At 51.4% G+C, this 17,562-nt stretch overlaps 1 protein-coding gene across 1 annotated transcript in view; it reads left to right on the top strand.

Moving 5' to 3' along the window:
• The first annotated feature begins 2,998 nt into the window (after nucleotides 1-2,998).
• Nucleotides 2,999-17,562, top strand: part of LOC146253805 (protein shisa-8) — a 47,100-nt gene continuing 32,536 nt past the window's right edge. The window contains exon 1 of the mRNA XM_084678589.1: nucleotides 2,999-3,558. Within this exon, the coding sequence (XP_084534715.1) occupies nucleotides 2,999-3,558 (560 nt within the window). The remainder of the gene's footprint in view (nucleotides 3,559-17,562) is intronic.

The raw sequence follows: 17,562 nt of genomic DNA, 5'->3' as shown, positions 1-17,562 counted from the left end.
AGAAGGAGAGAGGGAGAGACAGTAAGAGAGAAGGAGAGAGGTAGAAAGCTAATGGGATGAAAATGGATAGCGGTGGTCAGCTGGCACGGTAAACAGAAAAGGTTCGACAGACGGGAGGGAAAAGAAGACGGGGTAAAAACAGAAGAGAGGACAGGAAGACTGGGACGGAGAGAGAGGAGGGAGAGTACAAAAACAGAACAGAGGGAGGAGGGTGTCAGTGACAGAAAAAAAGAGAGAGCAGGAGAGGGAGGGGAGGGAGGAGGAGAGAGAGAGAAAAGGGGAATGGGGGGAGTGAGCCAGAGAGGTGCGCTCATTCGCTCACGAGAGAGAGAGAGAGAGAGAGCGAGCGAGCGAGGGGGAGGGAGGAGAGCAAACGAGCAAGTGAGTGAGAGAGGGAGGAGAGAGCGGAAGAGGGAGGAGAGGGAGAGTGAGCGTGTGAGAGATTAACATTTAGTCCTGCCAGTGTACAGTAGTGCAGCATCCACGAAGGACTGGATACAGCCCGTCTGTCAGAGAGGGAACACAAACAGGCAGAGAGGAATACACTTCTGAAGACAAACAAAGAGGAGTTGATGGAATTAAAAAAAGCAATCTATTGCTTCCGGTTATCCTGTCTCACCCATTATCTGTTGGAGCATTCCACAAGCAAAGAGCATCCGAGAAAACACATACATATGATATATATCTAAAATTCCTATACATATATATCAAATTATGCCTGTTTTCATAGAAGCTGCATTTGGGAAACAACTGTCCCTTGCATAACAATTGGACCACGGCATTAATGTGCAGCATTTACAAAAACTGTTGCATATTAATGTTTTTCGTCTTTTTTGCTCAATAGAAGAAAAAAAAAAATAGGCATTGATGCAAATGGACATTTTTTAAAAGATCACAAAAACAAAACAGCTTGGCTTCAGTCCTATGCTTCGGAGGCTTCTTGAAAACAGGATTTTTCCCCCACTACCATTGCCACTGGTTGTTGCTTTATTTCCATTTGTGTTGGAGCAGGTTGGGGAGCCGGGGGTGTGTTGAAGGCATGGACCGCATTCCACAGGCACTGTAGCACCTTGTGTCTCTCCCAGCGACGCCACAGTTATCTGCTTCGCAGTTGAGGCTGGCAGAGAGACAGAGAGAGAGAGGAAAAGGTAAGTTGAGAGAGAGAGAGAGAGAGAAAGAGAGAGAGAGGGAGAGAGGAGAGAAAAGACAGCCAGACGAGTAAAACAAGGATAAGGGGGGCAGTCAGACAGAGTAAACAAAGAACCCAAAAAAACAAGACAAACAACAAAAAAAAGAAAGGGGCTGATGGGTAAAAAAAAAAAAGAAGCTTCTTATGTTGAAGAAGTGGGGCAAGCGCACACAGATATGTAATTATCGCCAGCTGGCACGCTCCTGAGTGAAGATCAGACAGGACAGAGAGGATCTGCAAGGCTCTCCCTGGGTAGGAACATTCATTTCAGCACGTTGTTACCCTCTAACCTTAAATCCTAATGTGTCTACAGGTAGCACTGGTAGGGCTCCAGTAGCCTCCGACACAGCCTGGAGAGGTGCGCTGGTCGTCAACCCACAGCCCCCCCCCCCTCCCTCTAACGCAGGCTGGATGTTAAACTGAGCGGACAGCACCCACCCACCCCACCTCAGAGAGAGTGACTGGACACCGTCTTCCTCAACCCGGCGAGCTGAACTGACAGTGACGGAACTGTGTTGCCAGTGCTTTTGATTGTGTAGGGTGTGTGTGTGTCTACACGTGTGAGTGTGTCTGTGTCTGTGGGTGAATGAGAGAAATAGCCCCGGGTGCGGAGGGACTCCTTTTGGACTCGAATCGGCGTGGGATTTCTGTTGGCCACCCAGAGTCCGGATCTCACGGGATAATATCAACAACCACAGGCTGAGCTTTCATTTGAGACGGCAGATATATGATCTCCGAGTGAATATTGAGTGTTGTCCGTCTGAGCATTAAGAACTAGGCGTTAAGAACACACCTGAAAAAACGAATAAATAAGAACATTCCATTCCGGAAGGAGGAGAAAAGATGCCCACAACAAAAATTAAAAAGCTTCTGCTGAACTCTCTTCCGGAGAGTCAGAGGTGCAGGGAGGCCAGTTAATCTGAAACAAGGCGGACGGACGGCAGGCAACGACTCTCATATTATTATTTCAAGATTACGACCAGTGGATTACTCCCAAGCACCGGTGATCGGCAGTTTCAGCGACATCAGCATTGATTAGTGCTTGACAGGGCATTTATCAGCGAATACACGGCCCGCGTGTCTTTCTGTCACTGTCTCTCCTGAACAAAGACGTTTCTCACCTGATCTCAGCTCTGTGAATCTGCTGCTGCGGCCGTTGTGTCAGGAGCCCAGATCTCTCATTTCAAGGATTATCACACCCCGTCCACGGGGGTGGGGGGTGGGGGGTGGGGAATGTTTATCAAAATGCCCGCGGCAGCTTCATCCCTTGGTCTCACCTCCTAAACAGGAGGTCACTGCTCATTCCTGGGTTTCCTCTCACTTCCAGTTGGTGTGGAGAGGGTAAACGAGGTGCGTTTGGCAGTGGGTCGTTCTTCTCAGCCATGCCAAGGACAGTGTGTGTTTTTACCTTGGACTGAACCACTGGGGGATCTTTCCCCAGAAGCATGTTGAGATCTGAGATTGATTTGTTTCCCCTGCTTGCTCATTGCCCCCTTGATGGCAATTTATTTCTGCACTCGGCGGAGCTTCCAGTGACTCGGGGCTCTAATAGGTCCCAGAATGGTAATTGAATGCTCTTTCTTTTACAGGCAGTTGCTATGAATATAGCCTAATCCAAAAAGCTTCCCGCTCTTCTTAAATCTCAATTGTGAAAATATCCATTTTTTTGGAGCGGCAGTATTATTTGCCAAGCAAAAGAGAAGCAAATATTCTTGACACAGTACTTGCTTGCCGAGGATTGCAGACGGACTGAGAAACTGAAAAAGTACCTCTAACCACCACAACAACAACATTGACACAACAGCCAACATGGCCGTTCGTCCTGTCCTGGTCTGTCTGGCATTCAGCCTCTTGCTGGGCCTCACGTCTCTGGGCCAGAACTCTGGGGGCACGTGGGCGAACGCTCAGGACACAAACCAGACGGCAGCGCCCTCTATCTCCCCGGAGGTGACGCTGGCCACACCTGGCGCCGCCGCTGCCGCCGACGTGGAGGACCAGACCATACCCTCACTAGGCAGCCGTTGTCGAGGTTACTACGACGTGATGGGCCAGTGGGACCCGCCGTTCAACTGCAACGCCGGCATCTACATGTTCTGCTGCGGCTCCTGCTTCTACCGCTTCTGCTGCCAGTTCAAAGTTCACAGCCTGGATCAGATGGCGTGCTCCAACTACGACACGCCCGTCTGGGCCAACACCGGCAAGCCCGTCGCGCCCGTCACCGAAGTCCAGGAGGAGCCGGACCGGGACCGCACCCACATGATCGTGTACATCATCTGTGGCGTGGTGGCCATCATGGTGCTGGTGGGCATCTTCACCAAGCTGGGCCTGGAGAAGAGCCAAGGGCGCCAGACCGACATGACCAACTCCAGGTGAGAGCTCGGGGATGGGGACGGCCAGGGGTGGGACCGGGGGGGGGGGGTGCTAAGGGGCGAGGGGCAACGGGTGAGGGAGCAGACGGAGCGGTCCGGATGGATCGCCCGGCGGGAGGGAGGGGAGCGGTCGGTCGACGCCAAGGCGATAACGGGTGCGAAGTCGATCTGTGAACACGGGGGCCGGGTGAGGGGAAGGAGTCGTTTTGCAGTGTGACGGGTATGTAACGGACGTAGCCCAATGACAAGGCTCGCTCGCCACTCGCTGGGCTCGAACGCACGCCAAAGAAAAGCTTGCTCTTTGTCGACGCGGGTGGCCTGTGACATACCTGAGGAGCGAGTTTCACGGTGCTCACTCCGTTACAGTAGCGTTTGTTATTTTTGTTTCGGTGGAGGCGGTGGCTTCTAGCACACTGTGGTCCAATGAGGGAGAGGATGTTTTGGGTGGATATTGACGGGAGGCTGACGCGGGTCAGAGCGAGGGAGAGAGAGTGGGGGGTGGGGCGGATGAATGGCTGCTCGACTGGCTGGTGGACGTGATCTGGCTGGCTGGATGAGGGGCTGGATGACTGGTGGATATGAGCGGGCTGGATGGATGACTGGTGGATATGAGCGGGCTGGATGGATGACTGGTGGTTATGAGCGGGCTGGATGGATGACTGGTGGATGGTTAGTTGATTTGTTGGCTTGGTGTGACCGGCCATGGTGATTTTTAAGAATCGGAGCGCAACGGCAGTGCTAAAACACGACAAATAACCAGCTTTCACTTGAGGTGTGTTTAAGGTTAGGGGGGTGCGCTATATGTAGTAGCAGAACCCTACCAACACGGCTGCCAGTCACGCCGATCACAACAAAATCGTTGTTCAAAGCTGTCTAAAATGCTGCCCTATTTTCACAGCCCAAACAAGTGGTCTCCATGACCAACATTTGTGCTTGTTCGTTCAGCTATCCAGCCTCTCCCTGTATCTGTGATCTGGATGTGTCGGCTGGTGCAGAGGGCACAGCCCCACCCTGGCACATTGGGCTGTCCTCCCAGAGAGGTGAGCGAGAGGGAAGACAGCGATACCGGAGCCCTCCTCTGGATCTCTGATCCGGAGCCCCAATGACACAGGCAGCCTGTGGAAGGGCAAGCTACTGGAGCGCGAGAGGGGCCGCAGCGCTATGATTTACCACGGCGCAGCAGTGCCGACTGGCTCATTATCTGGCTGGCTGGCTGGCTGGCTGGGTGAGTGGCTTATTGGCTAGGTGGTTGGCTGGCTGATTGACTGACTGACTGGCTGGGTGTGTGGGTGGCTGGGTGGCTGGCTGGTTGTTTGGTTGGCTGGATAGCTGACTGGTTGGGCTGAGAGGTGTTTACAAACTTTGATGATTGTGAAGAAGAGGGGGCAGGGGGTGAGGGGTGCAGGGGAACACAGTGAATAGGAACAGGAAGAGAAGGGGGGACTGGGCAGGGGTGGGCTCAGGGACGGAGGCAGGTCCAGGACAGAGGCATGGGTGGGGGGCAGAGGCCGGACGGGGCAGGGGCTGAGCATGGTAGATCCCATCGATCTTGGGGGTAGAAACTCAATCAGTCCAGCCAGCCTTGTTTGTCCCAGTCATCAGAGACATTGATTGACAAAGACCCTCGTTTGAAGGTTATGCCAAAGGGAGGAGATATATGGAGCCAAACACGCACACATGGATATCATAAATCCTGAGGGCACCGCTCCGCCAATGTGGATGGGTTGTAGAAGAGTCTCATAAACAGATCACCTCTCAAGTCTTACAGCTCTGTGCGAGGGGAATTGTCATTTCTACGAAGCCTCATTACAAATCTATCTGAGTCAGAATGACTGAAAACAAGGAGAGGAAAAGGACCATGAACATAAATTAGCAGCAGATAGTCGTCATGTTAATAACATGCTGGTGCATGGCTAGTATAGTATTTACCTGTAATATCTGGTTTCTGTTAGAATACGTATCTGGTCTTTGGCTCTGATGGTATGCTGCTGGTATGTCTGTGTTGACAACAACAATGCATTTTACATGTATTTGTCTCTGGCTGCTTTGGTGGGAGAGATCCCTTAGAGGGGTTGTATCTGGTACAGCGTGCGTGTGTGTGTGAGTGTGTAAGGGAAGCAGCCTTGCGGCAAAGCTTCACAGTATAAGCGTCTGTGTGTGATGACTTTGGATGTGCATTCTAAAGGCTGTGTTTACACTCTGCCCAAATCCCTGCTATTGAATGTCACTGAATACTGGAAGTAAACCTCAAAAGCCAATGAGTGAAAGAGGATGCTCATTGACTTTCCAGGCCGCAGTGTAGTATTTTAGAGTTACGTTAAATGTTCGCGGTAAACCGAGAGCCTACTACTGGAATTGTTTGGGTTCTACAATGATACTACAATGTATTGACATTTACCATCTTTAAGTGGGTCTTTTAGTGTCACTGTCATTGTCTTTGAAGAAACCCTGCCAGCTACTTGTAACAATAGGATAACACGCTGGTTGTTGTGGTCTGATTTTTCAGTTACAGTGCATGAGACCAGGCCCCAGTGAAAGTGCCCAGAGACCCATTTTCCTCAGTTGCAGTGCACAATACCCAGGTTTCTTCCGCGTTGTGTCGAACATCTTCACTCCACTGACAGCTTTGATGGCAAGGCACCCACATCCCATGCATCTGTGCTCGAGCAGTTTCAGTGTTTATTGTTAGACTCCCCTCCCCCCCCCCCCCCCACACACACACACACACACACCACCGTGTTGAAACCACGTCCCATATCGCCGCTGTCGGCCCGCTCCGCCGGGTCCTGGGAGAGTTCTCCATGTTTGTTTGTTCCGCCAGCGCCAGCCTCATCATCTCCAGCACAATGTTCTCCAAAAACCCTGCCTCACGGCGTCATTAAAAATGTATCATCTCCTTTGATGGAACGATTTGGCTCTGGTTGGCATTGGAAATGATGAATGTGCCAAGTAGAGTTAAACTCAGTTTGCTGGATCTCCTGTGCGACTTGGTCGACCAGGAAGGGCAGCAGAGAGATAGAAATTGAGATTGAAAGAGAGAGGGAGAGAGAGACAGAGAGAGAGACAGAGAGAGAGAGAGCTTGTCTAACTATGTCTATTGAATACAGATTTAGATATTGCCTCCCAACCGGAACCTGCTGGCTCCATTTTTACAATGCCGAGATTGACTCTGGTCTGCGCCATGTTCGAAAGTACATGTTCGAAAACAAATATGTTACTTCGCTTATTTTTGGTTAACTTTTGTTCACGTACAACTCGGTGACACAGTGCTGACTGCATCTTTCACACGGCTCCTTTGTCAGCGATGCCTGCGGTGGTGTACAGTCCACGGAGGCGCGTGTCATCTGCTGTGGGTACCTGCCTCCCTGTCGTGCCCTGGTCCCAAGGGGACCGGCGATGCTGTCCGTCACTCTGTGTCTGTCAGTGAGGCCCTGAGTGCTCTCTGCTGTTCGATAACGTCGAGGCCTTGGACAGTGACTCACTCACTGACAGCCGCAACCGCTGGTCTGATCTGTTCGTCAGTCAGCGTGCGACGGCAAGACAACAAGAAGTCGGAAGAGACGGGGGGATGGAGAGATAGGAGGGAGGGAGGGATAGAGGAGGGGAGGGAGGGATAGAGGAGGGAGGGAGGGAGGGATAGAGGAGGGAGGGATAGAGGAGGGAGGGATAGAGGAGGGAGGGAGGGATGGAGGAGGGAGGGAGGGATAGAGGAGGGAGGGTGTACTGGTGACATATTGGAATTCAGAAGGATGTGAATGTCTTGCACACTGCTGTCGTTCCTCTGAGGTTTGATGGATGGAGGCTGTAGGGAGGAAGTCAGGCGAGTGCACCACCATTACGGCTCCGCTATGGGTCCAGGCCTCCCAGTTGCAGGCAGGTGAATGGCTCTGAAGGCCAGGCTTTGGAAACTACGTTCAAGCCCGGATGCTCCTTCGACTCAGGTCCAGCCAGCACGCTCTAGACACACACACACACACACGCACGCAAACCTTACCCCATGCACACACACGCAATACACAAATACAAACAGTACACACACATGAACAAACACCCCCACCCCCCACAGACAAACAATTCAACAACTTTGGGTTTGTGTATGTTTGTTGGTCTGTGTGGTTTTGTATTCAGCAACGCACACGAATAACATCTGTAACTATGTTAAACTTCTATCCTTTGGTTTTTATCACTGTCTGAACACAATTATCATCTATCGCTCCCGTCGCCTCTCGTTATTGCCTTCTGCGACGCTATTGGCTAACCCAATGCATGGCTCTCACATGCACAGGGGATGCAAACTCCCACAGTTGGCTAAAGTAGGCCTCTCATCTACTCTCTTTTACAACCGTTTTATAGTCTAGTAAAATCTAAATTCAAATTGTGCAATGAAGTGGAAGAGCAATATGCCCATGCTGAAAACCGATAGGAATCAACACGATGTATGGTTGTGTGTGCGTGTGTGCGTGTGTGTACGTTGTGAATGTGTGTGTGTGAGACAAAACCTGTTATTGAGTGTGACATCACTTAGAACCCCACACCACACCCCGATGCAGTGTAGGGAGAAAGTGGAAAAAAAGAGAGAGCGGAGGATCGAGGGAGCGAGAGACCTAGATAGTGAAGAGGGACAAAGAGCGAGACAGAGAGAAAGGGAGAACGGAGCAGAATTCTAAGGTACAAAAACAACCCCTCATATGTTGTTGCATTGTCTCCGAGACCTAGCGACACCTCCTTGTTCTCCAGATCTTCGTCGCCACGGCATCCGTGGCGTTGCCAAACCATTCATGGCAACCAAATGTCAGCCTTTTACTGAAGTACAATCTTTTTTTTTTTTTACAGCACACTGTACAGCTTGGTTGACAAAATCCTAATGAGCAGCTAAGATTTCTCTAGAAGACGTCTTCACTTGAGGCTTATCCCTCCTCCGGAGTACATGACACAACTTTGGATTCAGGAACTTCTGAAAGTGTAGATTTAGGGACGCAATTTGGTGTGTGTGTGGGTCTGAGTGTGTGTGTGTGTAATAGAGAGAAAGAGTCTGTGCACCAGTGCATGTGAGTGTCAGTCCATGAGTCCAGGACATGCAGTCCAGTCCAGCGCTGGTCCTTCTTTCCTCTCCACCAGGCCTGGTAATGGGCAAGGCCTGGGTAGACTGACACCGTGCCCGACCCGCAGTGACAGAAAATCAACGGCTAACTTGTCGCGATTTGTTGGAGCGAACTCGGTACCAAGCACTATCAGTGGCTGAAGCTGTGCCCTCTCTCTCTCGCTAAGCAGCTCCCCCCTCGTACCCATCAGCTTTCCTCCCCCTCCTCCTCCTCCTCCTTCCTTCCATCCTTACCATCCTTCCAGACTCCTCTCCAATCTCTCCCCGGTCTCAGTAATCTTCTTATCGTTTTGCGCCATCGGCTCGCCACGGGAAGAAACACAGCCGGCACAGTGGAGAAAACAAAGAGGGAGATGATTATCGGAGCCGGGGAGATCGGGACAGCTCGGGACAGCTCCTCAGCTGGAGGAGCGAGTCCGAGTCTAAACGGCGTCCTTCTCACTTCATCTCTTTCCTAGCTAGTACACTTTCCTCACATTCGTTCTCTCGGTTTTTTATCTCCCCGTTTGCATCCCTCTCTCCGCTCTCTCCTCCTTTCTGCTCGTGTATCCTGCAGTCTTGTGGTGGTGTGGTACAGGAAGGGGGGTGGGCGGGGGGGTGACTAAAAGGGATCGTGAGTCCAAATAGCGTGTAAGCGGTGGCGCTGACGGAGCCGGCAGGCCTCATCGGCCGTGGCGGAGGGGGACTGGAGAGCAGGGGGACTGACCTGTCTGCAGGCCAGGCACGAGACTCTCTCCCAGGGGGGAGAGCAGGGACACGATGGCCAGGACTGGAGCCGGGGAGGGGAGGGGGAGGGCACATCTGGATGAGAGGAGGAGCGAGAGAAATTGTGAGGAAGAGCAAAAGGGAAACCAGGCTTCAACTCCTTGCGATAAGGATGTGTTGATTGTCGAATAAAACACGTATCTATCCTCTATGTCTTCCATATCTGCGAGATGCTGAGTTCATCGAGTTGTGCTTCTTTTTTCAACAAAATGGCGTGTGTTTCGCCAGTATATGTTTTCACCACACGTGACCAGTATGCAGACACATCTCTTCAGCTAAGCCGGCCAAAAGGAGAAGGAGTGATGCAGTGGAAAGTATTGTGAAAAAGCAAAAAACCTTCTCCTCTCAGTCTCCCATCCTAAAACCTCCAGGTATCCGAAACCTAATATCTCCTTCTCCAGCCCTGAGATGCGCTCGTCTAAAGCTGGCGTCTGGCTGCTCTCAGGGGGCCTTCAGGAGCAGTGCACACCTATCCTGCCCAATCACAGAGCTCGTTTCTAACCTTTGGGGCTGAGAAGCTGCAGTCATTCATCTTGAGTCGGCCACACATCCGCCCACTCCCTCCCTCTCTCTTCTTCGTTCTCCCTCTCCTTCGCCGTCCATCCATCTATCTCTGCCTCTTTCCTGTCTTTGTTGTACTGGTTGCGGGGTTAGGCGTCGCTCCCTGTCCCTGGTGCTGGGGGGGCTGGTGGGGGGGGCTGGGTGCTGGAGGTAGGGCGTGATTGATGGAGGCTGGAGAAACCACGCCCGCTTTAGACAATGCTGTTTGTCATCCCCTCCCCAGCTGGACTACAGAGGCTGCGATCACGATACCACTGATGTGGAGCGGAAGGGCCTTTCCTGTCTGAGATATCTCTGGAAATATCCCTCAAGATATCTCCTCGATATCTCCTGGATATCTCCTGCATCTCTTCTATCACATGGAAAGAGAAGGATCCTATTGGTGATTTGTAGCTAATCATTCATCCTTTCTTCTCTCCTCTCTCCTCTCTCCTCTCACCTCCCTCCTCTCCCCTCTCCCCTCTCCCCTCTCCCCTCTCTCCTCTCTCCTCTCTCCTCCCTCCTCTCTCCTCTCTCCTCCCTCCTCTCTCCTCTCTCCTCTCTCCTCTCTCCTCTCTCCTCTCCCCTCTCCCCTCTCTCCTCTCCCCTCTCCCCTCTCCCCTCTCCCCTCTCCCCTCTCTCCTCTCTCCTCCCTCCTCTCTCCTCTCTCCTCTCTCCTCTCTCCTCTCTCCTCTCTCCTCTCCCCTCTCTCCTCTCTCCTCTCTCCTCTCCCCTCTCCCCTCTCCCCTCTCCCCTCTCCCCTCTCTCCTCCCTCCTCCCTCCTCTCTCCTCTCTCCTCTCACCTCCCTCCTCTCTCCTCTCACCTCTCTCCTCTCTCCTCCCTCCTCTCCCCTCTCTCCTCTCTCCTCTTCCTCTCTTCTCAATTTTTGCCCCTTGCTCTTCTCTTCTCTCCTGCATTGTCCACTTCAAAAGTGTAATTTCATAAACACTACCCCTGCCTCATTGGTGGAAAGCCTCCAGCCACCGGCCAGTTTTCTCCCCCCGCCCCTCCATCCCTGGTCAGGACTCGGCGCCATCCAGCCATGAAAGAGAGCGGTTGGCCTTGACATGTGACTATTAAAGAATTCTGTTTAAATGTGGACATACATCCTACTGATGCACGGCGTCTGATCTGTGCCCCTCAGTGGGTCAGAACCCCGGGGCTTTGATCCGAGCTCCTCCTTTCATCTAATTCCTGCCTTCACACACACGTCTTTAGTCAGACAAGCGGAACACACTGTACGACAGCGTTTTAACACACACACACACACATTATCAATTCTGCTTCTGAATAATGTATCCATTGTAGGAGGAGGTCAGGTCCCGACATTTTATTGAATATAAATTGGAATTGAATTGATTTCTTGCAATTCACTGCACTTATTAATATTACACCTAAGCTGGGAATGTGATTCATTCTGACAGTGGCTTACTGGCATTCAAACTATGATGAGTCAATTGAGTTCTATTTACTGTATTTTGTCTCCGTGTAAACATAGGTTTCTTTTCACTGGTTTTTTTTCATGTCAAAACAGTTTTGCTTGTTTCGTACCGAAACAATTTGTTCTCTACATACACACATTGACAGTCAGCAAATGCCAGATTGTCAATATGCTAATTATACTGTGGCTATATCAATGTAGCTAATAGCATCAATGTCACTATAATGCACTGTAAATTACAGAATGATCCTGCACTGGTATACAGTGTGTGTGCGTGTGTGTGTGTGTGTGTCCGTGTGTGTGTTTGTGTTGGGAGGAGGGATTGAAACACGGTGCCCTTGAGCTTGACAAATCCCACAATATAATACTCCCACTGGCCCGGTGAACTGATTGTAAGTCAATGAGAAGCAACATTAACCCAGCCCCAACCCCAACCCCAACCCCAGCCCCCGCCCCTAGCCCCAGCCCCCAGGCCCCAGACCCCAGCCCCCAGCCCCCAGGCCCCAGGCCCCAGACCCCAGACCCCAGACCCTAGTCCCAGGCCCTAGGCCCCAGGCCCTAGTCCCAGGCCCCAGGCCCCATGCCCCAGGCCCCAGGCCCCAGGCCCCAGGCCCCAGGCCCCAGGCCCCAGCCCCCAGCCCCCAGGCCCCAGGCCCCAGGCCGAAGGTCCCAGCCCCTAGTCCCATCCCCAGCCCCAGCCCCAGCCCCAACCCCCAGCCCCACTGTACATATGCCACTGTTTGATCCATAAAGAGAGAAGCGCACTAAGATGCTTCTGGGTTATATAACATGTGACTTTTCTTCAGAGGCAAAGAAACCAAAAAGGGAGGAATGGCGAGAGAGAAAGAGAGAGAGATAGCAGTGGAGAGAAAAGGAAAGGAAACATCAGAGGGATAGATAGAGACAGAGGGATAGCAAGGGAGAGAGAGAGCGGGTGACGAGGGAGAAATCACAGGACAAGCATGAGAGATCAAGCCCCGCGGACGCGTCCTCCTCCTCCCTCTCGTCCTCCTTCTCTCTCCTCCTCCTCCCTCTCGTCCTCCCTCTCCTTCCTCTAGCCCTCCTCCTCTCCCTCTCTTCAGCAGAGCCAAAGCACATGCTCTTTGATGAGTCGTAGTGCGTCTTGTGCCCTTTGCTGCCGGCTCTCAATGTGACTAACCCTTCGAATCCCTCCTCCTTCCCCTCCCTTCTCCTCCTTCCTCCCAATCCCTTACCCCTACCCCTCAGTTTCTCCCTCCCCCCTCCCTCCCCCATCCCCCCTTCCCTCTTGCTTTGGTGCAGCATCAAACAGAATCTGAGTCACTCTGACATGTTGGGAGGTTTTCCCATTCATGGCACATAGATCCGGGCAGGAGTGATCATGATAAATCACAAGGACGACTACTTCACTGACACCCTCAACCCGCCACCTCCCCCCCCCCCCCCTTGTGTCTCTCTCTCTACCCCATACTGTCTCTGGAAGTGAGGAAGCTTCAAAAGGCTTTCGACACAAGTTACTCTGCGTACTTCTAAGGACTCTCCTCTCTTCTTCTCTCGCTGTCTCTCTCTCTCCCTCCCTCCCTCCCTCCCTCCAAAGACAACAATTCCAATCCTCCGTTTTGGCAGTCTCAAAGGGTTCCAACTTGTCAACGGAAAGTGGTTCTTGAATGACTAAAAGACAAAAGGATTCCGAGTCCGTCCGTCCCCCACTTCACTTACTTGGAAAAAAAAGAAGCCGAGCAGCCTTTTGACTCTCGTTTGTGGCTGCACGTTGCTCTCCCCCGGTTTGGGAGTGTGGCGTGCTTTTCCCCAAACCTCCATGTGACATCTCCCGCCCTGCAGACTGATGACTGTGTGATGCGTTCACTTAGCTAGACCGTGGCTCCCAGGACAGCACGCAGGCTCAGAGACCCAGTGAGGACAGACAAACACTGCACCTGCACGCGTGGGACAAACGCACACTGAAGCACGCGCACACGCTATGAAAAACACGCATGCACGCATGCCGGCAAACAAATACTGGCACGATCGGAAACTGTACGCGCGCACGCAATGAAGACACACACACACAAACGGACCAAACACAGACGCACACAAACGCACACAGCCTCCTAACAGGTGGATGCTGTGCAGCACACGCTCCAGCTGGCGAGCAGACGGATTGGCCGACAGACCCCGCCCTTCGCCCCTCGCCCCTCCCCCCTCCCCGTTCAACCCACTGAAGCATGATTTGACCACAAATCTATACCACATCCATAGCTGGCATGTGACGCATGACAACTTGACATTTGTATGGGTCTGTGTGTGTGTGTGTGTCGTTGTAAGACGGTCTGGAGGCTGACGTGCTGCCTTGTCCTGAGCTCAGCTTGAGGGACATTTTGCCAAGTGAGTCAGCATGGGCTCCGTGTGGTACCTCTGACGCTCACGCCGTCTCTGTGTTTGGGTGACACAGTTTGTGTGTGTGTGTGTGTGTGTGTGTGTGTGTGTGGTATGCCACACACACAGGGGGAGTCCGATGGCTGAGCGGTTAGGGCGTCGGGCTGTTACTCAGAAGGTTGCCGGTTCAATTCCCGGCCGTGCAAATTGACGTTGTGTCCTTGGGCAAGGCACTTCACCCTACTTGCCTCGGGGGGAATGTCCCTGTACTTACTGTAAGTTGCTCTGGATAAGAGCGTCTGCTAAATGACTAAATGTAATGTCAATGTAAATGTATGCGGGTATGCATGTGTCTGTGAAGAGTTTGAGCATTCCTGTATGCGCACGTCTGTGTATATGGGTGTTTGAATGTGCAAGTGTGTGTGTGTGGGTAAATGTGTCCACAAACATGGTGTGTGTGACCCTGGATGTGCTGAGCTGGGCAAGATGAACCGAGCAGGCTCCTAGAGATAAAGGCCTACATTAACAACCATTGATTTGGAGTCTGTGCATGCTTGGTCCAGAAGAACCCAGCCATATTCGTCTTAATGATAGGAAACTAAGCACACTGGTGGGGAGGAGGAGGGGAGAAGGGGGAGAGAGGGAGAATAAAGAGAGGGGGAGAGAGGGAGAGACAGGGGGGAGGGAAGGTATCATAGCCACATAGTAAAAAGTTTGAAAAGATAAAAGAGCATTAAGGGCATTAAGAGGAGTGACAGATGAAAAGGTAGAGGGATTTAAAGTCAGGTGTTCTCCAGGGATGGGCGCACACACACTTTAACATTTTAATACAAGTAAAAAAAAACTTGTTTCCGTTTGGAACCATTTCTATTGAATACGTACATGTTTTCCAGAAGGTTGTTAAAACACCATTGTACTAAACATTCTATGGGGAAAATACAGATAGGGTTACTGTGAACGCCTACTTTGATTTAAGTACCTTCAATGAAAGCTCTGTCTATCCATATCAACCCAAATCATGTTGGTGTGTGCCTCCACGGAAACTTCTGGGCTTCTTTAAGTAAGCGTGTGTGTTTCTCGACGTGTTCCTTTGTGTTAACCAAGACCACGTCTGCGTGTGTTCATGTGTGTGTGCGTGTGTGTGTGTGTAGTGTGTGAGTGAATCAGAGGCCAGTTTGTCATGTTGTTGCTCCAGAACCCTGATTCAAGCTGACAGGTGAAGCTGAGCGCGGCTAAACAGCACATGTAACATGGAGGGGATGAGCGAGAGGGATGGAGGGAAATGGAAAGACAGAGAGATGGAGAGACAGAAGAAGAAAACATGGAGGGAGAGTGAGAGATATGGAGAGAGGGGGCTAAAGGGGACGAGGAAATCCAAAAGAGAGAGGAATAGATGGAAAGAGGGAGCGATAGAGTGAGAGAGGTGGAAGAGGGGAGAGCGAGAGAAAACGAGAGAGGGTAGTGACAGAAAGAAATGGGAGCGAGAGAGCAAGAGAAAGAGCATGAGTGAGACAGAAAGAAAGGAGATAAACTATAAACGGAGATTGGGGTTAATTGGCATTTTATCAGAGGTGGCTGGTGGAAAGGAAATCTCTCCTGCTTCTCTCCCACCACCCACGGCGTCCCAGTATTGTCTGTTTCTAGTCATCTGTCAGGACGGCAGTATTAGTGCCATGCCAATCAGTCACTGTGACTGGAGCCAAGTCACTTAGAGGGCAAGACAGAGGAAGGGAGGGAGGGGTGTTGGATTAGATAGAGGGAGGGACGTGGTAAGACTAGAGAAATGGAGAGACTAAAGAGGGAATAAAGGAGAGAGACTGGTTAAATTAAAAACAATGAAAGTAAGGTGATGGAATTGGAGTGGATGCCATTAGTGGTTTGGTTCTTGTATGCTTTCAAGGACCACATAAAAACAAAATGGAGGGACACCGAATGAGGTAAAGACACAAACACAGGAAGCATGGCTGGAATTAAAAGCATGAGGGTCGGACAGGCTGATAAATTACAGTCATTGATGTAACCCTCCCAGTAGATATACACTCACTCATGTGTAAAGAATAGTGACAAACAGCAACGTGTGTGTGTTGGCTAGCATGATAAATGAGATACAACAATTGAGCGTGAGAGGGCCAGTCGATTAGGAAATGGTCCTGCATTGTAAGAGTGCTCTCACACACTTTCCCATGTGAGGATGTCCGTGTTTGAAGGCTGTGTGTGTGGTAGAAGGGCTTGTGTGTGTGTGTGTGTGTGGTCCAAGGAATGTTTTCATGTTTATTTTGAGAGCATCCATTTTCATCCAGAGATGAGCACTGAGAAGGCTAGGAGCAGGCATGACACATTTGATCAGATAGGTGAGATTCCCTCATGGGACGGTTGATCAATTGGCCAGTAAGCGTTCAGCAATGCATGCCATTCATCTCCCCCCAAATCTCACTGCAACGTACAGATGGAACAGCCTCACAGTGAAATATGTTCTCCAGCCACACGCAATATACTGGGTTTACGTAACGCATAACAGCTAGGAAGGCTATGCTAGCCTACGCACGACGAGAGAGAGAGACGTAACAGCCCACAGCATATAGCAGCTAACACTGGCTACGCTAGCAACCTAGCGCCATGCGTCACAGCCTGAGGTAGTAAACAGGGTCGTTAGCTTGGACTGTTAATGTGCCAAGAGGCCATTCCAGGACGTATTACAATGCAATGGCGATGGAGCGACATGCTAAAGCTAATTCATGTGAGGTGCCTTGACTTTGAGGGCAGGCTGGTAATATGCAGGGACATGTCACGCATGGCCAGGGCCATATTAGGTGGACTGGTGGACGGTGGTATCCATTGAGGTTCCATTGATCTCTTGTCCATACTGGGCTGATGGATGTGTCTGAGTAGTAGGGTGTTGAGGGGGTTGTTGTGATATACATGATCGTTCTTTGCATGGTGGGATCTCAATAGCCTTGTCAAGGAGTGATGGTGGGCTGGGGAAGGTTGTCAGGAAGGAAATGGCGTGGTGAATGCTTCGGGGTGAGATGATTGATTAAGATCAGTCCTGACGGAATGATGAGCCGGGAAGGTTCTCATGGGTGGACGTCGGTCACGTGACAAACGGTTCTCGTCTTGGAAGGCCCAACGCGATCAATAACATCGATTTGGCTTCTAAAATGGGTAACCATGGTAATGTGTGTTAACCTGGGGATGAGTCCTCCCTCCCCAGGGTAAGAATCTCAAAAGAAGGACAGGGGTGTTTGTCCACGTGACTCGTCCCAAGTGACGTCACGTGCCACGCTAGCGCGGACGCAGGCCTGAGCTGGTCGGTGGCGCTGCCCCTCACATGGCCTTCTGGGACATCAGCGCATCAGCTCGTGGTGCTGGAGAGACTTGGCGCTCATTGCAACAGTTCGATAAACAAAGAGAGACAGGGACGTCGTGTGTACACAGGTGCAGTGTCGCATTGCCCAAAGTAGTCTTATTCTCATGTCAATAATCCCAGCAAAACTTCACAATAAAGTGTCAACCGTAAATACCCAAACCAGTGGGCAGTGCGTAGACAGGGGACAATTTTGGCCCCCCTGAAAAAAAAAAAAGGTTATAACTTCTATTCGTTTTGAAATGTTTTGGGGGCCCCTGTCAGTCAGGGGCCCTTGAATCGTCATAACCTTCCCCCCTATACGGCACCCCTGCCCTCAGACAACCCACATATGGCCACAGAGCCCTGCCAAAGGGCACTATTTGGCAGCTGTCGGGTCTTGTCGAGAAGGGGTGAGTAGACACTTTTGGGCAGCTGCAGGCCCCAGTACCAGGACT

The sequence above is a fragment of the Hypomesus nipponensis genome, chromosome 17, assembly GCF_054491055.1.
Source record: "Hypomesus nipponensis isolate SF chromosome 17, ASM5449105v1, whole genome shotgun sequence".
NCBI classification, from domain to species: domain Eukaryota; kingdom Metazoa; phylum Chordata; class Actinopteri; order Osmeriformes; family Osmeridae; genus Hypomesus; species Hypomesus nipponensis.
Note: the sequence above shows the minus strand (reverse complement) of the source record. Positions and strands in the feature narration are given on the sequence as shown.